Here is a 22,597-nt window from a genome sequence, read left to right on the forward strand (position 1 = left end):
TTTCCATGCACATGCATTTCTTTAAATACTTACCACCTGTTATTTGAGTAGTAATCTTCTATAAGGAATTTGCTCAAAATCCTTTTAAAAATGTAGACATATCATATTATATGCTGTGTGTCCATTATTGTTGATTTGTTCAAAGTTCATTGTGCCTATCCTATAGCATGCTATTTGCATATACAAAGCCTTGCAAGGCAATAATTCTAGAATCATGTCAGCTACTATTACACACAGACAGAGGCCACTCAACTAATTGTGGAGCTTGTTAAGGTAATATTGAGCACTTTAATTAATTTAGGTTTGCATATAGTTTTTGCATAGTCCTTTGTATATGGCATACATCTGTCAGCATGTACTGTGATGTTCCTGTATCATGCAGTTATACATAAATAAATATCTAATTGATATATTCACATTAGAAATTAATTGACATAGGCTAATATCAATTGTTTTGCAAACGACTCAGATAACTAATTAATCCGCATTCAATCATTATATGCTATCATGTAAATACTTCCAGTTATCATACCAATATGCAAAGTTTTTATGCAAGTAACGCATTTGAAGTCCCAACTTCTCTGCTTTCAGGAAACTTAAGTACAATTCCATAATTAGCCACACGAGGGCGGGTTCAGTTTATTTCATGACTTCTCTCTAGGCTTTCCTATACTGATACAGTCTTGTAGTTCTTCAGTTTTTTAATTGTTAGTTTTTTGGGGGGTCACGGTTGTCAGCCACATTAATGATGGTGATGATGAACATAATATTTTCAGTAATATTTTGTTTTCAAAATGAACTATTTGAATTACTTTTGCAAGAACGTTTCTTTAAAAAATGACGACTTATTCAAAACCGAGATTTATAACTTGTTCTTTTGTCTGCATACCTTTGCACCGCAAGTTAATTTTAATTCAAAACAAAAGGACTAGATCTTGTGGGGATGACAGAGGGATAAAAATAAGAGATTGAGGAATTAGAGCAGTGTAGGGCCTGCTCCGTATTTGTTTTTTGTTGGTTTTGGATGACTTGTATTTTTTCCGAGAGAGAAAAAATATATAATTTTTACTTGAACCTAACATATGTAATTCGAACTTCACGACAGTAATGACAATAAAAGGTTTTACCTGGTATCTCTCTTGAAAAACACAATTGCAGGCCGTGGTATTCATGAAGTGTATATGAAAATGAAACGCCTGCGTGATTTCATTTATACTGAATCGGATTACAATAACAGAAAATTATACATACGTAGAATGTAAGGAATATTTGAACACCGGAAAGAAAAAAAATCAAAGACAAACGAAGAAAGGACATTGTAAAGGGATATCAAAATAGAAATAATTCACAGGTTATGAGAAAACACCCAACTCCCAGCAACATTTGCGATTATATTTACTTATCATATTTTAAGTTACTTTGATTTAATTACTTCCCTTCCATTTCAGCCACCTTTAGGCGTACGCTGTAGTGTCAGACCCAATAAATATGGAGTGAGGCTGACAATATCATTATATTATTGTAGGGTTTCCTGAAACGGTAACATTTTATTGCTTTCGGGGAATTCATGCCAAGAGATCCCAGCGAGTTCTTGCTCATTTCTGTGAGTCAGTTAATGTATATGTACCGTATTACTACCAATTCATATGACTTAATGACTAGCCCTTAGATACTTGATACATTTTGTGTATGCACGATGACCAGCTTTAATAACGTTTATCTATCTCTTGCCTTCAATTCTTCTCACCGACTTGAGAGCTCAGATTGCCGAGTTACCACGAGCAATATGGAAGGTTTTTATATATACAGCGGGGGGGGAGGTGGCTTCGCTTTATTTAACGCGACGCGTACTTGAATCTGAAACTGGGATCAAGTGCACTATTTTTAGAGCAGGTGATGCTGTGAGTTTGTAATACGATTCTGTTTTTACAGCTAGGTGGGAGACGGTTTGATTTTTTTTCCTTTACATATTGACGAGTGTTTAAAAAATCAATTCTTTCGAAGAGCAATAGACCCTCTCAAAGAAATTAGTGTCGCCTCAAAAACGGGAACTGGGTCCCTCAGCAGGGCTGACGAGGGATAAGGGGAGAGTGGGTGAGAGTAGCCGGGAGGGGCCTCACAACAGATGGCAAAGATAAATCTACTGTCTCGACCGGCCCAGTGAGTGTGTTTGTGTCAGTTAGCCTTGCCCGGAAGGGCGTGAGTACTTGTCGCCACACGTGAGAGAGGATTTTACCGTAGTTTGTTTTGAAAGGTAGGAAAAAAGGGAGGCGGTGTCGTTTTTTTTTACTCTCTCCACACCGCGTCTATATTGTGGCAGAGAAAAAAAAAACTTAAGATCACCCAAGACAAAAGTTGCATACGGAACAAACCCATTAAAAAAATCCCTTCCTTTCAGATTCTGGTTTGCGTAGCTCTACCAAGTTAGGAGTGCGGTGATGTGAATGACAGTGCACATGTTAATATAGGCTTGTGTATGTTGAACACCCTCCAGACAGACAGGGTTAAGCAAAGGACACACGCTGTCACTGGAACACCGAGCTGCACGACTTACACGGGATCCTGGGAGCGTGGGACACCGCAGCACATGCTGCTGAAGGAAAACACTGGGGGCTTCAGATGACTGCTGGACTTGTGCACTGGGAGCGAGAGAAAACAGGGACACGCCAGTACTGCGGAGTGAATATCCGGTGTTGCCCTTTCCAGAATTGCAGTAACCTACAAATACTGCAAAAGGGAATGAATTTATAATAGTTGCGGGCAAACCATTTTTTTTATTTACTGTACATGATCCATAAGCATGGCTGAAACTGGGAACGGCACCCCTCGCTTACCTCGTTTTCAGCGTCCTCACGGTGAGTTTTTATTACTGTAGATTTCTCGAGGTGGGAAAATGAGATTTCTGCGTGTTTGGAAAGTTAGGAATGAAAATCTCCGGATTTCCGAGGCAGGGAAATGTAGCGACATCTGATGCATTTAAAAAAATGAAACGCTACGCTGCTGGTTTCGTTTGTGGGGGAAAAAAACCCCAAACCCAAACAACTGAATGGATATTAAATATCGAAATACTGTGGCTGCAGAGCCTTTTGTTCTTTTGTTTTAGAGCAATTTCCCACCCTCCTGCATACTTAGGAAAGAAGAAATAGGTTGTGCTTTTTTTAATTCGAATACAAAACCCAATAGCAATTTATAGCCTTACATGCACTCCACGTTTAGACGTAGCTTGCGTGTAGCACACAATAAACATTGAACTTGTACCTGCTCACAGCTGTGCATGTATTCTCTCATGTAATGCCCTCTGTGGTATAGCAGTGATTTGAAGAATATCCTGAAGTGTTTATATTCCCTTCTTGAACGGTTGAATTCGCGTTAACCTAAAATCGCATTTTACAGCACCGCGTCGGTCTCTGTTATTTTAATACCAATCTGATTAATATTTTCCAATACGAGGAATCAGCTATTTTTAGATTGACCTGAAATGGAATTTGTTTACAAACAAGAAGCGACGACTCAGAAATGCCCTTGTTCCGTCCATTCAATCGCTGCAGAAACCAGCGCAGTAGACTGCAGTACTAGAAAGGATATTTTAAAAATCACAACAGAACTTTTACTATTTTATTTTTTAATTTCTGCAGAATATAGTCCTATGAATAAGGCTTGTGTCGATGTTTCCTGTACCTTAACATTATATCGCTTTTTTCCGTTTAAGTTTTAATCTTTCTGTTTTCGTCAAACGAGCTATTGTAATTTTAATTTAATTCAATCTCCCCCTTTACACACGCCACATGTAGTTCCAGGTAGGGACACGTTTTTACAAGAAAACCACAATAAAAACGTAAACTTGAAATGTATCAAGTCTAAATTCATTTGACACATTGTGTTATTGTGTAAATAATGACAGAAAGGTGTAGATTTATGCAGTCACGTTAAGCAGAAATCACTTAGTGCATTTGAATGAACTTTTTCTACACTGTCAGTTATGGGAAAATCGTGCAGCGCAGAGGGCTCTTCAAGATCTTGTATTTGATAGCTCATTGTTACAAGGGTGGCAGAGATATAAGAGTTCTTGAAATACTTCGTTTTGTGACAGTGCACGTACTGCTATAAACATTTATTGCTAGAAGTCCGAAATATGAAATGGGGCGCCTTTTGGTCAAATGGAGACGACTGTTTAGACACGTTTCAATTGTGCGGTAAACATTTCTACTGAAAAGATGAATTTGATATGATAAAAGACCAAATAGAGCATGTACCTACAAGTAGCATTTGGAATTGGAATTTGGTGGGATTGTATAAAGGAGACTGTAAAGAGACCACCTATTTTTCGTATGTATAAATTAGTACTCCTTTAATATTGTGTATCTGAAGTTAATCCCATGTAAAGGATAACATAGACTAAGGATCGCTACAAAGCGTCCAAAGTACCTCCATTGGACATCCTGCATGTAACAACACGTCAAGGCCAGATAGATCTTCAAGTTAACCATGTGAGCTGCAGTTTGTCTCAGCCGTAACAGTACGAGAAGCGAGTTAAGGAGACGGCCTCAAATATAAAAGCTCTGTGAGAGAAGCAGGCAGGTGTTTTGAATTCTTTTTTTCCTGGGTGAATAGACCACTGAAATTTCCTTTGCGCTTCATTCAGATGTTACCAATAAATGGTTATACATAACTCCCTCAGCTGCCATGTGCCGCCTGCGACTGTGGGAAACTCCCCAAACTCCACAGGAAGACAGTGCACTCCTGAGCCCAATGCAGGCCTGTTGACTCCAAGGATGGTATGCTATCCTTGTGTGATGTTGAGGGTTTGCGTGCCTCCTCAAAGGGTAATTCCCAGAAGCTGGCTGACCCATGCTCCTCTCGCTTGCTCTAGCTGAACTAACTTGTTGTCTTTTTTCTGTATACTTGAACTGTGGGTCTGGCAATCGGCAGAGGACAGATGCTTGGCTTTAGACATTGCGTGTCCTTACAAGCATATGTCAATGGGGGGATGGTGAGGATGGTAGTGTTATGAAGAATTTATCCAGCAACGGGCGTTCAATGTACTCTATCTTTAGAAATAACTGGTACATGAGTATAACATCTGGAACTGCTGCAGTTCTTTGAATACTAGGGGAAAAATACACATATTTTAAAGATTATAAATGAGGAAGTTCATGAAAGCACACTGCACAATACTGAGGAATCCACTGGACCAATGTCACTCAAGTTTGTAAGGTGGTGTAAATAAGTAGAACTCAGGCGGGTAATTTCCAAATTCATGGAATTTCATCATGCAGGACTATCAACTGTAATATTTCATAGATAGTTATTTTTAAGAACAGTTAAGAGCAAAACTATTATTTTACTAAACCGAATGATTACAAACAAGAACAAGAAAAATATTGCTTTTTTGATACAAGTCTGTACTTTCACACAACATTACCAACTTAGAAGGTCAAGGAGTTCCTTGAATCAAAGGGTCACAGCTGTTTTGTTTCCTAGATCACTCTCCTTGACCTCTGTAACACTTGAATATCCCACAATTCCTCACTTACTTAAAAGGGCAGGAGAAAACTGGCTCTAACATGGATTTAGAGTAATGAAGGATTTTTGAACTAGCATCACCTGTGTTCGCACCCCCTTTCATCACACCTTGGGGAGTCTTTCAGAACCAATTCTTACAAAAAAAATCCTCGACCAATAATCAGTATTAAAAAAATGATATATTCTGGAAATAAACCCCAAATTAATCTGTTTAAAATGATTTCAGATCTCTAGCTAGAAGGAAAAAAAAACAACTCCTTCTTAAAAGATCTATTTTTCTTTAAAAATAAACATCACATAGGCAAATGTGGTCAAATTAAGCAGTGACTGCCTGAGGTCGTTGCAACCAATGACTCACTTAATCTTCTACACTTTAAAGTGCTTTGAGCTGAGATTATAGAGGTAAGAATGCTATACTGACAACTGTAGGTTCATCATCTCTTTTCCTTATTCATACATGGATCAGATCCTGGGTGGTGGAGTTATTCAGGTCTAGTGTGAATGGTTGTTGAGGTGTTTTTCATTGTTAACACACTTTGTATAATTTATTTATGCCAGATTCCTGTTTACACCACCTGTGGATAATAAAACTATTAAGTTTCCCTGGGAGAGGGCACTCGCACACATCATTGCTGTCATATAGGCAAAACACAGTACTAGTAAAATGTAACTGTAATAGAGTTTAATAAAATGTATTTACAAAAACATTTATGCTGCTTTTGCCCAAATTCTCTAAATTGCACACAGACACAGGAAAGCACATTCAACTAGAAGGAAAGCAGAGAAATATAACAAATTAACCAGAACACATTTCAATCTTTGCTATTTTTGGAGGTAGTACATCTTTCTCTTTTATTGTCACAAGTCAGCCTGGGAGCCTTTTTCTTCTATCAACACAAAAGACTAGAAGTGATTTCTTTCAAATAAAGTCATAGCTTGCAACTTTAGATTTCAAGTTTAAAAGGCATGCAGAAATGGAAGAGCTTTTAACACAGAATATAAGTCTCCTCCACTCATTCTTACATGTTTTTTCCTGATAAAAGTAATTAATTTTTAATCTGGTGCTTTTGCACAGTAAGCTATTTAATAAGTGGTTTGGACACTTTAACATGGGCTCCTCCTTGGAAGGGATTTCACATCTCACCACACAAGCGATATGCACTGCATATAAATACACTACTTTCACCCAAACATATCTTTCTGCAACTGAAAAGTAGTTAAAAAACACATTTTAAGCTAAGAATGGCTTAGTTTGTGAATTAGAAAAAAGATTATAATGAGAAAAAAAAATCAAAACTGCAGAAAATACACAAGTTTACTTTCTGTGCATCATTACCTGTAGAAAAGAAGAAAGATTTTGTCCTTTCAGTGTGAATAAAAGCAATGAACATGTTGAGATGTTTGAATAGGCAGGTACATTTTTTTAGAAAGTGTATTGGATAAAGTCTGACTATTAAATCATGCAAAAATGTGAGTACACTGAAGTGGGGAACCTAACCTATTCCCCAAAGACTGTCTTAATGCAGCGATAACGACTCTGTAGCACTAAACCACTTCACCAACCCCTTCCTCCTTTTCAAAACCTGCATTCACGAGTACTTGTTGGTTAGCTGAAGAACCAACAATAAAAATAAAACCTGGAGCAGAAAACCACACAGAATGAATAGACCTCAGCAGGAATTTCACAAACTCTCTTCAAACTGTTTCCATCTAATTCTTTTAAAAATGATCCCCATATATTTCAATTGACAATATTGCAAAAAGAAGTGCGAATCTTTATGTGATTTAAAATAAATCAAAGTTCCACTGAGCAGGTAAAGTTAAATGTAGTGCTACAGAGGTTCTAATTCAGAAAAGTAGCTAAAATGCGGATGCAATAAGTTTCTAATTTGAAAATGCATTCAGACTTTCTAGTAGACCACAGAAGAAAATTGAATATGAGGAGAGTAATAATGAAAAACCCAATTGGGTAAGTTTTTCAGATAGGATACTAGAAGTGGTTAAATGTTTTAATAGTAGCTAAACAGTGAGTAAACAGGAGAATGTGCCTATTTAAATATTACAGAGATTGTTAAATTCAGTTTTGGCATTGCATGTCAGCAAAGGTATGCAATGAAAATGGGTAAAAATGAATGTGTGGTGGTTTAATGTATTGCTTATCTTCTCTGGTGATTTGGGTTTTATGCACTACTGGAAAACAAATGTGCTTGTTATAAACATTTTCTCAAAGGAATATGTGACTCTTTGGTGGCCCAGATCGACTTTATTCAGCTCTGGTAAACTTTCTCAGGTCCCAGTGGTCTGAGAACACGAGCACGTGCTGTGTCGATGGTTGTCTTGCCAGAACAGTTTATTTGCAGATGTCTCTGTTTGAGTCATTTTTAAAACAAAAACATTGTTTAGGGTGGAGCGGTGGCACTGTGGCTAAGGATCTGCATCTGTGGCTGGAAGGTTGCCAGTTCAAATCCCGCGGCAGGCAGAGGAATCCTACTCTGTTGGGCCCCTGAGCAAGGCCCTTAACCCCAGCTGCTCCAGGGGCACTGTATAAATGGCTGACCCTGTGCTCTGACCCCAAGCTTCTCTCTCCCCATCTGTGTGTCTCATGGAGAGCAAGCTGGGGTCTGCGAAAAGACAAATTCCTAATGCAAGAAATTGTATGTGGCTAAAAAAGTGATCTTATTGTTTACTGCAGCACGGTAGTGGAGACTGACCTAGAAACAGGGCATGGTTTTGTGGACCATAACAATGTAGCCAAGGCGCTATTTTTAGAGAATGCAGATCTCTTAAGATGTAAATCCTCTTGAACTTTGTACACCATTTTGCAGTTGTAAACAACATGTTTCTGAGTGATTCTACCTGGGCATGATGTGGGTACATGGCCATGTAAATCTGAATGTTAGTCTGGAAGTCTGGCAATGATTTCACAAAATATTAGATATCAAGTGGGTCTGCTGGGCACCTCCCTGGATATCAAGTGTGTCTTGTACTTCAATATATATGTAAAGTGCTTTGGGCTCCTTTGGGATTGAAGACTCCTGTATAAATCAAGAAATTATTTTGTAATTTTTTTTGCCTCCATTCTAAACATAATATTAGATCACCATTTTAATTCTGTAAATGTAAAGAAAGTAGTGTATGCATGCACTGTTTTCTACACTTTCTTAAATGAGGTGTTGCACATAACTATTTTAGTCATTGATTGAATTGTTAAAAAACTAATTGTTCCATCTAAGATTGTGATCTAAGAACATAGCTTCTGTTGTGCAGTTTCTGTATTCTTACATCTAAGTTCCTTTTCACTTCAGACATGGAGAGTGCTTGTTCAGTAAGTACAGTATGCCTGTCACCACAGTGCAGAAGGGACAGGCATTATCTGACAAGTGATACAGGGGGATGGATTCTGTCAGCTAAGAAAAAACACTACTCCTGGAATGCAACAGATCAATAAGACAAGACCCCCATACCCATACAGAGGCCTCAATAGTCAATATACACCCCACCCACCCACCCACACACACCTTTCAAGTCACAGACACACTGTAGAGGTGGAAGGTGGGAGTAGATACAACATTTCATGATGCAGCCTAAATTTTGGTTTGAAATTTAACTTTTAACAATAATGCTTCTTTTCAGAAGCCCAAGGTAACCTAGGCATACATTTTCTTATTTTTAGAAATGTGTCATCCAGTTGTAAATAGGGACTTTTGACTACTTGTTGTCGAGCATAAGAAGCTATTCCTGGGCTAGGAGAGACTAGTGAAAGTCTGTGAAGCATTTACAGATTATAGCTGGAGCTGTAGTGTTAAATTAATTTGATGTCTAATGACTCTTTATATGACTCCACTGACATTTGAAAGGACTGGGTGTTTCATGGTTGGATTTATATTTTAAATTTCACCGTTCAGTGAATTAAATAATTTGCTTGGCATGAGGATTAATTCTTGATTTCTTGTCGGAATAAGTTCCACAACTGACACCAATTAAATTAGACTGTTAGGCAGATATATATTCAGTTCATGTCACAATAATGTTTTCCCTTTACCTTCTTGTTATAACATGCTACAGCTTCTTACAAATTGGGCTATCTTACAGAAATAAATATATTTTTCCCCTGAATGTAAAAAAGGCTTTAATTTAAATGAGGCCTAAGATACCCAGTATTTTAGTGCCCTACCCGACATTAAACTTAAACTACAAGAACGCACAGTATCTAAAAGTACTGAATAAAATACATCAAGATTATGATAACATAACAGCAAATTCAAGGCAACAGGATGGGGGTTGATTTCTTGGGTACCACTGGAAAGATAACTCGCAAATATTTGCCCTAAAACAATTTAAAAATGTTTACACTTCGAGCTTGTCACTTATTGGGTTTATTTTAACAGTGTTTACGTACCGGATCTTTGCTGACATTCCTGCGTTCATCATAGTTGCACATTTCATGATTATTTAGACACTTTTAAAGCACGTCACTTCAGCCTGATGATCTTGTACTGCTACTGAAAGTAAGCATCATTGATTTGTTGGAAGGCTGTTAACTCCTGAGTTTTAAATACATTTCTTGCAGCATCGTCTTTAATAGAATATGAATATAACAAGGCAGGAAACGAGGACATCCTTTCAACTTAATATCTGCAGGATGGCGGGTGGCAAACTGTCCTTCACACGGCTGTGCTCCACTATGGGAAGTGAGGACAGGAAGAGAGCAAAGTTCATAGAGCTTTCTGCCTTCACTTCTCAAATCTTGTTTGTGGATTGTCACTCATCTGCTACTGTTTTTCAGCTGAAACAAAAAGATGTTCTGTTCAGTTTTTCTTAACAGTATTTTAAAAGAAATAAAAAAACAAACACAATGAACCCTGCCATCTTAATGATAGTATTACTATCTTAGTGATAATGTAATTAGCTGGTAACCTAGAATTGTAAAGGGATATCATGTAAGTATGTAGAACACGTTTGATCTGAGCACTTAGTTTTTCTTGGTTAAGATACAGTTGCCATTTTACTTTCTTTAAGGGTGGGTATTTCTTTGCCCTGTCAGTTTTGGGTTTTTTTTGTGGCATGGTTCTCAGGTTGGGCATGCATGGTAGTTCTTGTGTGATGCTTGCTAGTTGCTTGGGGTTGTAGAACTTTAGTGCCAAATTCATATGTGCAAACTTTGGCCCCATATGCAACAACTTTACATGACATGTGTATTGCATTTATTTTGTGGCTGTAATTGCCCTCACTCTCTTTGAGGTGGAATGTGTTACAGTTGACGAGGCAGTGTCAACAGGTAGAGTATCACAGAAGACAGTGAGGTCCTCAGCTGTGTACAACTAAATTGCCTTGTCATCAGTCTCAGCACACACGGTTAACTAGAGCCACTGCTGTTTTTAACTCCATTCCATTTCCTGTAGCTCTACGTCTGTGTACTAGCCCCAAACTGCCTAATGAAATATTTAACAGAAAATGCTGTGATAAGAAAATAGGGAATAATAAATACACTCATACACATTAGCACCAATAACAATTCATTAACATTGTTTTCATTAAAACTGTTCTGTACATGAATTCCCAGGTCGAGTTTGAGTTTTAAAAGCAATTAAAAACGTTTTTCTGCCCCCTTGTGGTAATCCAGAAGAATTATATTAATTCTGTGCTTGGTGTATTTCCAAAGTATTTCCACTTCGAAAAGGAAGTGTTATACTTGCGGTGTTATACTTATGCATAAGTGTTCTGTGATAATTTCATAGTTTAATAGTATTGCAAAGGGAACATAAAATTATATTTCAACGTATAATAATAAAGAATACGTTCTGTTTTACATAGGGTAGTTTACAAAATACCTAGGCTAGAAATCGGACATCCAGAATAATAAATCTCAAGTCCTTTTTTAAAATGACCTTAGTATTTTTCTCTTATGGTGGCGTCGCATTTACCGCGATGCAAACAATTTTAATTTGTTATCAAATAAGCATTGTTTCATTAGCAATTCTGAAGTGTTGAAGAGAATCAGACCATTACATTAACGACGACAGGCAGTTAAGATACTTTTCTCATATAGAGACAAGTTAAATTTAGGTGGATTTTAGTTTCACCTTTTAAAGGGTCGAAAGGGATTTGAAATAGCTTTTTCCAACTTTTTATCAATTTTTAAGTTTCAGAAATGCCAACTTTCAGTTATGTTGCCTAAACGTACCCAATTGGATTTCTACAAAAGGAAACAAAAAGCTTTTCGTGGCGCGCAAGTCAATTCATCATAAATTATCTATTAAGAGTTGTATAGTCAGAAATAAGGAAATAAGAGTAAACGATGTGGAAACGCTGCTAAAGTTGAGTATGTTGGTATTAGAAATAGCACCCCCGAAGTGGGGTATTGTAGAAACTATGGACTGAGAACAGAAACAAGTTAACCAAGTATCTAAACAAGTTAAGTGAAAAAAATCAATTAACAGCAGAGATTTGGAGCTCAACTGAAATCACTTTTAATGTACACCATTAGTCCAGCCGGGGCATTAAGAAAACACAATATAATTAGAATTACTAACGGATTCTAAGACAATGTAGCGACGTTCGTAAGGAGAATCAAAATTTCAAATTTGTATAGAGCAAAGAAACCGCTAATGTATATCGCAACGCTGTTGAGATGTCTTTGGTTTTCTTCCGTGACTCCGTGAACTGCGCTGCGGTTAAAAAATGATCCGTTTTTACCGGGCTTTCAAACAGTAAATTTACGCAACCCGATCTCGTTTGCAGGCAAGCTTTGCATCATTTTGAACTCGGGGAGACGTCCTATGACAGGTGCGGGCCATTGGCGAGGTGTTTTGCGTTGGGCCGCAGGGAGCTAAACACTATTTTACTGTGGGGGGAGGCATTTCTGTGGCTGGCGCTTTAAGTGAACTCCGCAGATACCGTGTCACGCGAACTCTGGCACCCTCCCCATCACGGCCTCTCTCCCTCTGCCCTGTCAGGTGACAGAGGCATGGTTACACCAGTGCAGTCTGCCACTGTCGCGCAGACAGAAGCCTGTCCTGTCAGATAAAAGCTTTGTGCCCGTGCGGCTGCTAAGAGGCGCATTTTGCTTTGGGGGGAAATGTCTCAGCAGACGGCAGAGTTAACTCAGACGCCTCTCCAGAAGATCTGGGTGCCTTGGATGTGCACCAAGCTTCAGAGGAGGAGAGGCTGTAAGTGAGCCTTTATTAACTGTTTATTTTCCTTTGATTTGTGTTTCTTTTTTTCATAATAATCCTTGCATTTACAGAGTGCTTTTTTCATGATTGCTCGTCTTTCTATATACATTTAGTAGTATTAGTAGAATATATAATCCTTTAGAAAAGTACAATACTAATTACTAATGTACAATAAAAAGTACAATATATTACATATATCACTTGGAAATATATATAAGTCTAATTAATTGGAGTCCAATAAAGCCCAGTGATCCAGTATATTAAAAATTTGCATATCAATCAAAAAGCCACTAAATAAGGGGTGTGAATTTATGCAGACTATCCACTTTTTAAGATGATGCTGTATTATAATATTGTACAATTATTATTTGTGATGACCCTAATACTGCTATTCCACATTATGTACTTATGCTACCAGTCACTGATTAGGTTTGTCAGCTGTATATCAGCACAAGTTTTTAAGTTCCATCACTTAACTTTTATTTAATGAGTTGGGAGTGGGGAGCATGAGGTCTTGATGGAGACCTTTTCTGTCTCACATTTTGGGTCCAGTTTTGGCCTGTTGCACTTCCTGCATGGAGTTTGCACATCCAGACTCCCAGTTTGCCCCTGTGTTTGCACGGGTGTTCTTCACGTGCTCCGGTTGCCCCCTCAGCTCCCAGGGATGTGGGGGCTACGTTAACATGTATGTTTCCTGCAGTGGACTGGTGTCCCATCCCGGACACAGTCCCCTCTTTGTGTAAGAGTTGCTGTAACCCCTAACTGGGGATAAACAGCTTTGAAGACCTTATTGTCATCCTTCTATTATGAAGGTCATATGATCGTTATGAATTACTCTACACTACAATTAAAACTGTTTTTCATATTCAGTTTCCCTCCATTACAAAATCTGTTAAAGAACCTTCAAAGACATAGTAACTCACTCTTCTTTTTAGTGTTAAGCGTGGTTCAAGCATTTAGCATGGTTTACTAAATTTAATTTAACAAAATCTGTATGTCAGTATTTGCTTTAACTGTGTTCCAGAGCTTGGCCTTACTCATCAAAATAAGATCTTGTTTATGAAATTCTCATGTTTGCATTGCAAGCAATTTCTGGTATTCCATGGCCAGCTTGCATTCTTTTCTTATTAGAAAGTGTGTGGGTCTTTTAAATAAGGGGAAGTAACACACCAGTGGCAGTCTGGTTTTTGGAGTTCGGTCACATACCTGCAAACACAATCAATATTAGTTTTGAAAGAGCCTGATCAGTTTTTTTTACTGCTTCTGAGCAACAGTCCCGGGTAAGAGGTAGATTTCTTCAAACATTGAGTCATTAGACACTTTAAGACAATTCCAAACAAGAAAAGTGTGAAGGAATGAGTCATTCTTAAAACAGGATGAGAAGAATGAGAGGCATGTCAGTACCTGAACTCGGGAAAATTCATCTACCCATTTTCTAACCACTTTGTCCAATACCGGATTGCGAGGTAGCTGGAGCCCATACTTGGGGGAATCCAGGTAGAATATTCAGCACGATAGGAGTGTGATATCTCCCCACCATCCCAAGGATATACCTATATAATAGATTATAATTATTTTTTCCATGAGATTCCCCCAAACGTTTACATCGAGCTATTTTAGATGATCAAACTTTTATGAGCATTGAATGGCTCAAAATAGTGAGACCTAGATGAAAGAAATCCTAGCATGAAAAGAAGAGCTTTTGAAATGGGCAAAATTGACTCTCTTTATCTTTCAAACAGAGCCTGTACTGACATGTTCCCATTGGTACACACACATGGTTCGACTAACATGACCTAGAAGTTGTTAACCTCTGAGATATGTGTTGAGAAAGCATACTGAGAGAGCTGCCAAGGTCAATAAGTTTCTGTCTTCTAACAAAAATAAAACAAATTGACTTCTAAATTATCTATGTAAAGTCTAAAAGAGAACCCAAATGGATTTGATGTCTGTATCTTGGATGTACCCGAGAAGACTATGTAACTTTCTGCAAATTCATCTCTAGTCACATACCTATCACAGTGCTACAAAGAAAAAAGCAGATCTCAAAGGAATATCGGGTTGCTGATGTGAGTGGCGTTGTTGGACTAGTAGGTGGTGCTCTTTTCTCTGAACCAGGAATTTTCCTTTGAAATCAGAGCTCCAGTGTGGTGGGGCTGCTTGCACATAGTACAGTATACGGCATACAGTATCTCCCAGGTGGGGATGTATCTCAGTGGTGGATAATGTGGCCCTCTGCTGCAATGTGCTTTGAAATCCTGTGGAATGAAAAGTAGAAAAATGCACAAATCCAAAGGTAATTATTTACTATTATTAGTAGTTGTGTTGTTATGCTTTACAGGATTTGAAACTTTTAATATTTATGGGCAATTTACATATCTTTTGTAGATATAATTTAAAAAACGAATTCCCATTTAAAACCCAGGCAGAAAATGCCACTTGGCAGTGAATGGAGAAACAGGAAACGATGAAACAGGAGAGTCAAAGTCATGGAAGTATGGAAGGTCCTTATAAATATGTATACTTTTGGATGAGTTAATACTTTTGACAATACTTTTACAGTGCAATTTAGAGCAGCTGACCCAAAAGGAGGATAAATACAACACCATCTATGTTGGACTTTTCAGATGCATTATTGGATTTTTTAGCAGTAAAAAGATACTTGTATGCATGTATAATGTATTTTTTTTCCTGTTTTGCTCTGTGAGCAGAAAAGGATGGTAACTGGGTAAAGTTATTTCTTTTGTTTTATTTCTAGCCTCAGTCCCCCAGTTCACCAACTCCCCTACCTTGATTGTCATGGTCGGACTTCCGGCCAGAGGCAAGACCTACATCTCCAAGAAACTGACCCGTTATCTCAACTGGATAGGCGTGCCTACCAAAGGTTAGAATCGCCAACAGAGCTGATCACACCAACACTGAAGAGGACAGATCTCTGTTCATCACTTTGACACAGTGTTGAGATGGACCATAGACCATCCCAAACACTGACCACACACTCTTTTTATACCTTGTGCCTCATAACCTGTGATGGGAGAAAGGGGGGCACGCTACCTGTGTAATTAATTTCCTGCTCAATTCTTACTCCTACTCAACCTTTCCTGCTTCCACAAAATGTTTTTTCCATGCATCCTTGAATAGAAAACTTTGGCACAAAACAACATAGACTTCATCACACTGTAATGTCTGTGTTTAAAAAACAGACCTTTAACAATCTGAAATGGCAATACTTTTAACTAAATAACGTGCACACAAACTAGATAAAGTCTGAAGTAAAAACAGCTAAGTGTTGTCAGTAGTCAGTGTCAGTCTGTTGTCACAGACTTGATCTGCAATGAAAACCTGTTTAAGTAAGGGAGGTTTTTATAATCTACAATTCAACAGAAGTGTGGTGTTGCTCTTGCACCCAGGCCTGAGTTGCCATTAAACGTCAGAAATACACAAAGCATGGCAGAGCGCAGCATCAAACTATGTTCACTGTGAACCCCATTGGTCATTCCAGACATAACTAGTGACATAACTAGCAATCAATCCTGCAATGTAGGATTGGCATATTCCTCACTGATGTCACTGCATCCCTGCAAGCAACCAGGCAAGCCAAAGATGTTGTGGGTTTGCAAGCCAAGATCCCTGCCTGACTAATCTCAGGTATCACTCAGTCAGCTGCACCTCCACATGAGGAATCCCGGTCCCAGTGGAATGGTGACGTGACCCTGGCTAGAACTCACAGTGCATGAATCCTAGTGCTCACCCTGTACTCCAAGCCAGCACCTTTACTGTTTGAACTACTTAAGAGTCCTAAAATAAAACTTTTCACCAATCACACATTCAGAATGCATTTCTAGTGTGTAGATGCTAGAAGCTATGATCAAGTAATTTGCCTTAAACATAGGATTTGCAGGTTGGCCAAGGCTTCAATTTCATCTGGTATTCGGTTCTTTTAAGAATTGTTTGAGACCACACCTGTTTCTTTTATTAATAACCCCAAGTGGTACATGAAGGAAAAGTTCAATATATCATGTCGGGCTACTTCTGCTTTTCCTGAGTTCTGTGTTTCATATCTTTTTGCTGGCAGTGTTTAACGTTGGACAGTACCGCAGGGAAGCTGTACAAACATATAAAACCTTTGAGTTCTTCAGACCCGACAATGAAGAAGCTATGAAGATTCGCAAGTAAGAAAACCAACCTCAATATTACAGCTCTTATTGCCCTCTGTGTACTACAGTTAGCAACTTAAGTATTGCTACCACATATGGGAAATAGTTAATACTGCTGTTTGTGTAAAGCTTTTTACTTGTCACTTTGACCTCTTTAAAGTTTATAGAACACTCTGTCACATTTTTTTCTCAGTATTAAATTATTAAAACTCGGCTTATGGGAGAGTAGGTTAATATAAGTACACAGGGTAACAATTCTTACATCTGCATCTATTAGTGTTATTTAACTTTCTATGGTAAATAAGTAATACCTTTTTCCTAATAGTGTGCCAAAACATCTGCAATAATGTTTATAATGTAATATATAGTCTACTATTTCTGAAACTCAGATAAAGCTGAACAATCGCTGTGTAAAACTTGTCTAGAACTCCCAAAATAATTTCATTTGATCCTTTATTTACAAATATTTGTTGGAGCCTTTTTTGTTACAACTTTGACATAAAGCTTTTATGTATATTTATGTACTTTTCACTTGTTACTGCTATTCTCAAAGCATTAGCTCTGGGAAATGGATATACTCTTCATCTGTGAAGTATGGATGTGCAGTATGGAAGTAGTCGGTTCATAGTGGTGTTCTTGCAGGGCTTGTGCCATTGCTGCACTGAAAGACGTCTGCACCTACTTCACTCAAGACCAAGGACAGGTTGCGGTAAGGGACCAAACAAAACTGTTCGGAGCAACGGTTTCAGGCGATTCAAACTTGGATCACAAGTTAATAATTAAATGTTCCAAACTTCCATTAGCAAACATTCAGGAAAACTATTTTTAAATTATAAAAAAAAACGAAAAACAAATGAGAATATTTTAAAAAATGATCTAAAATGCCAATACCCTAATAAGACTATTGGGCAAAATCTCTGAGCATTTGTAGTAAGGATTTACAACCATTCTGACTTGCAGTTGAGAGTGTGGTTGGACCTCCGGATCCAGTCAGAATTAGGAGACCCCTGATGGAAAATGACAGAACTTCAGTATGATACATGCTACCACTGGAGCTGATGACACACTGCTTCCCAGGCTACGAAAATTAAAGCAGTGTACCACTGTGGTGACAGTGTAGCTTCTGGGTGTCACGTTACATTTAAGTACTTCTTTATAACCATGCCTTTTCAAAAAGATCTTGTTCATATATTCAAATATTGAGATTGTTCATCTTGTTAACCAACATATTGAATCCAAAATGTGCGAACCTTGAGATTTAATATTTTCTACTAACACAACCACACCTACTCTACTCTATGGCACTTCAGTTCAGGTTAAGTTCAGATTCAGAACAATTTAAAATCACAAAGAACTTTAACCCTCTTAGAGAAACACATTTTTCTAACATTGTAAGATAATTGGTAATGCTTTATGTGAAAGATGTAAAGGTCTATGGGATCTACGCTTTAAATTTCCAGGTTTTTGATGCCACCAATACAACCAGAGAGAGAAGGGAGATGATCCTTAACTTCGCAAAAGAAAATGGTTACAAAGTGAGTGAGTGTGGGTGGATTTTTTGTTGTGGGCTATAGCAATCCAAAATAATCCAGGCCTGCTATTTCTCCATCTTTTTCTTTTCAAATTTTCCAGAGCTGAATTTGGTTCTGAGTAAAAGAAAGACCATTCATTTAAATGCAGATCATGTTCTTTTTGTTTGTTGCACTTTGTTCCAGCTTGCAGGAACATTGTCTTCTACGAAGAAAGCTTTTAAATTCTCTATTGCTTGTCCCTGTTCCTGTTTTTTCAGACTTAATCCTTTTTTATTCTTTATATTTATAACACAAGAATCTCGTCACAGAATTTCTTAATTACACAAAATAAATGTGCAGCATCAAATATTATTCACTTAAAATGTTTTGTTTAAAGTATGGAATTTGATATAACCAGGAACAGATCTGCAACACTTGGGAGATTAAAATATAAAATTTGATTTATGAAAAAGTGCCTTGATTGTATGAGTACAGATCCTCAGTCACTTTAATCAGTACAAGATAGGATATTGTCACATCTTGGACTTTCCTTAGACCTTTAATGATCCCTACATTTCTCCCTCTGTGCCTTTTCTGCTACAGGTCTTTTTTGTCGAGTCGATCTGTGATGATCCAGAGATCATAGCAGAAAATATTATGGTAGGCATTTGAATCCATAGCGTTGAGTGTATTCACTTAGCTACAATGTGTTTTCGGTTATACACCTGCTGATGTATGTGTGAGTATCCACTATTGGACAATATTTTATTCACTAGTTTATTAAATATTGTTATAGCAGTCTTTCATAACAATTGTACCTCATTTAACGTAAGGGAAACACGTTTGTCCGAGAAGGAAGTAGTTAAAGGGTTAACAAATTTTCACAGTACTTCAAATGTTGTTGTTGACATATGGCTTGACTCACCAGACTTAAGACTGTTTTGTATACATTTTCATATTCTGAAACTATGTTTTGTGCAATATATAAATACAAAAACATGCGCTTCCCTAAACTATTTACAGCAAGTTAAACTCAGTAGTCCAGACTATAAGGACTGTGACAAGGAGGAGGCAGTTGAAGACTTCCTGAAGAGAATCGAGTGCTACAAGATTACTTACGTCGCCCTAGATGATGAGTTTGACAGGTACTGAGAGTTCTGTAACCTAAGAGAGCCGGAAAAATGAGCAAACAATATGTAGCCACCATGACATTAACATCATTCTGCACTTTACTTCCAACATAATATACCCATTTGGCACTTTTGCAGTAGCGACTGTGTTTATCTTGCTGCTTGAATTGTTACAGTAAAACTAAACGCTCTCTCTCTGGCATTCTTTCAGAAGATCAGATGCTTTAAAATGAATACAATTGTGCTAGACAGCAAATAATTGCCATTGTTTGGGAAAAACCCTTCAATTAAATAAAGTGACACTTTAAGGTGGAATGACAAGTGTAAGATGGGGTCTTAGGCCTTCTAACCAAGGTTGTCACTTTTGTTTTCTTGGTTGAGTCAGGAACCTCTCATACATCAAGATTTTCAACGTGGGCAGTAGGTACCTGGTGAACCATGTGATGGATCACATTCAGAGCCGGATCGTGTACTACCTGATGAACATCCATGTCACACCTCGTTCCATCTACCTGTGCCGGCATGGAGAAAGCGAGCTCAATCTGCTGGGCAGGATCGGGGGGGATTCGGGGCTGTCCAAGCGAGGCAACAAGGTCAGCTTCCCAGAGGGCAATACATCACGAGGTGATGTACTCTTACAGAGCCTTGCTGCATTGAACAAGCACCCCACTGAATAAAACACCTGTGTGGACCCAGTCAAAATATCAGCTTTCTATATTAATGACTGCGTCAGGCCCTGCGTAATACACAAGGCCAGATACAACTGTGGTTGTGTCTGCTCCTGTGTGCCTCATGTTCCGTCTTGTGGGTGTTATCATTATCTCAGGGCTGCTTGTTTGAAAACAGTTTAGGTGAAAGAGCAATGTCATGGTTGGACGTAACACTGGGTTTATGAGCTGTGGGCTCCAGGCCATGCTGATGAAACAAAAATGTGAATACTCCATCCGTTGCTTCTACTGTATAAAAGAATGCAACTCCAATCTCATTTGACCCACTTCACATCCTTGTTTTCTCTCTAGTGTTAATTCGATTTGTAATGTATCTAGTTTATTTAGTCACAGTTAGTAGGCTAACTCCCCCTGCTGTTCTCTCTTCAGTTTGCCTCCACCTTGGCAGGCTTCATTAAGAGCCAGTCTATCAGAGACCTGAAGGTCTGGACAAGTCACATGAAGAGGACTATTCAGACGGCAGAGGCACTGGGAGTGCCTTACGAGCAATGGAAGGCCCTCAACGAAATAGATGCTGTGAGTCCTTCAGTTGTCATAGCCTGCAATTCCAAGGCAATTCTGTATTCTGCTTTCCCCACACTTATTTAAGTGCTGTTTTGCTCCAGAGTCAAGCAAACGATTAAGAGTCAATTAAGCCATCAAGATACCAACTGAAACAAAGTCCTGTGAAAGGTTTTGAGTAGTGTGCTAAGTGTCTTAAGGTACTGTACTGCATTAAACTCCATTCTCTTTGGAGGCTTGAGCTTGAATACAACAGCTGCCATTTGTGCTGAGACCTAGGCAAAAGAGTCTTCCTTCAGCAGTGAGCAGCTATGATTAAGGTTCCAGACTTCCAGTCGGACACCTGGTGTCATACATTTTTGTCTTTTGCCCAAATAGTTCCCAGTAAAATACCAATATGTACAAAAGGGTGCAATTGTACATTGCTTTGGCTATAAATTGCTTTTGTAATTAGTAGTAATAGTATTTAATTCTTTAAAAATGTCTTCTGGCACAATATCTGTTGAGACATTAATTTATCTTAATGGAGAAAATCTTTCAAGTGTGGTGCACATTATACTTATAACTGAAAAATGCCTTCAGGATGTTAATGGTTGATAGAAACATTACAGGCGCATTACTGAACACTGCTATTTCTGGAAACTTTCTTTGAATTTCTTAAATCTTTTAGTGCTTGGAGGTTTAAAGCGACAAAATACTTTTTTTTCTGTTGTGTTTGTTAAAGAATTCCTTGTGCAATGAGCATTGAGATTCTCAGATCCTTAAACTACACAGAAACCAGGTGAGCTGGAGGAACCCAGCAGTCTTATTTATAGCCTGTTTCAGAACTTTTAGAGTGGCATCACTTGTCTACTGTCCTATTCACCATGACTGGACCTGCTGTCTTTTCCAAGGCTCTTTGGGGAGTGATCTCTGCAACTTTCTCTTTTCCTCCCAGGGAGTATGTGAAGAGATGACTTATGAAGAGATTCAAGAGCACTACCCTGAGGAATTTGCTCTCAGAGACCAAGACAAGTACCGGTATCGCTATCCCAAAGGAGAAGTAAGGAGAGCTAGGAATGAATCGGGGTGTCTGTCTGCAATATTCTTTGTTCTGTTTCCTAATTACTCCACATGCTTCTGGAAGTGTTCCATGTCATGCTCTCTCATTGTTTCTCCCTTGACTGGTGTTTTTTTATGTTGAGAGGAAATGTGGCTCAGCTTTGCTGGACTTTCCACTGCTGTCATATTCTGTCTTTGCACATCTGCATTTTTTTTTCTTTGAAGCCACAGAGCACTAAGATCTGAAAAGAAGCATGTCTAGAACACTAAAATCAACTGTACTACTACCACACCTCTTTTAGTAACATCTGAATATCTTAGGCTGTGTGTCTTGCACACAGCTAATAGGTACCCATAGCGTTGTGTGTTCTTCACTAGACACCTAGTGTTGTGTCAGGGCTGTTCATTGTAATGTGCCAAAGCAAGTAGTTAAAACAGCAGAAGAACACTGTACCTTGAACTCTAGTCCAAAATTAATATAATTCATTATAAAATATCACAGTAGATTAAACAACAGTCAACATACTGTAAGACTGCAGGATCCTGCATGTTACATTCTTGGATCATGAATGTAGCTGTGCACATTAGGCAGCATGATGCTCAATATTTTCATTATCTGGAAAAATTCAGCTATTTTAATCTACATTTTATTAACATTTTAATTAAAGCTCCCTTAAACATACAGAGGCTTCAGATATCCTTGGGTGAAATTAAGAACAATATCTTTGTACTTTATATCAAAGCACACAAGGTGCAAATCTGTCACGGCTGTCTCAAACCCGATGCCACAGGAAATGCACACCCACAAGGAAATAAGCAGAAATGCAGAAA

At 38.2% G+C, this 22,597-nt stretch overlaps 1 protein-coding gene across 7 annotated transcripts in view; it reads left to right on the forward strand.

The window, feature by feature from the left end:
* The first annotated feature begins 2,314 nt into the window (after positions 1-2,314).
* Positions 2,315-22,597, forward strand: part of LOC148839229 (6-phosphofructo-2-kinase/fructose-2,6-bisphosphatase-like) — a 30,159-nt gene continuing 9,876 nt past the window's right edge. For 4 of the 7 annotated variants that reach the window (XM_088930743.1, XM_088930750.1, XM_088930780.1 and 1 more), the window contains exons 1-10: positions 12,512-12,692; positions 15,457-15,582; positions 16,774-16,870; positions 17,498-17,564; positions 18,316-18,390; positions 18,970-19,026; positions 19,390-19,511; positions 19,882-20,089; positions 20,594-20,740; positions 21,663-21,767. In XM_088930743.1, coding sequence (XP_088786869.1) covers positions 12,602-12,692; positions 15,457-15,582; positions 16,774-16,870; positions 17,498-17,564; positions 18,316-18,390; positions 18,970-19,026; positions 19,390-19,511; positions 19,882-20,089; positions 20,594-20,740; positions 21,663-21,767 — 1,095 coding nt within the window. In that variant the 5' untranslated portion in view covers positions 12,512-12,601. Of the gene's footprint in view, positions 2,856-12,511; positions 12,693-14,937; positions 14,995-15,456; positions 15,583-16,773; positions 16,871-17,497; positions 17,565-18,315; positions 18,391-18,969; positions 19,027-19,389; positions 19,512-19,881; positions 20,090-20,593; positions 20,741-21,662; positions 21,768-22,597 lie in introns of those variants that run through there. The other 3 variants (XM_088930765.1, XM_088930788.1, XM_088930772.1) reach the window with 2 other exon arrangements.

The sequence above is a fragment of the Atractosteus spatula genome, chromosome 2, assembly GCF_055471065.1.
Source record: "Atractosteus spatula isolate fAtrSpa1 chromosome 2, fAtrSpa1.hap1, whole genome shotgun sequence".
Taxonomy (NCBI): Eukaryota; Metazoa; Chordata; class Actinopteri; order Semionotiformes; family Lepisosteidae; genus Atractosteus; species Atractosteus spatula.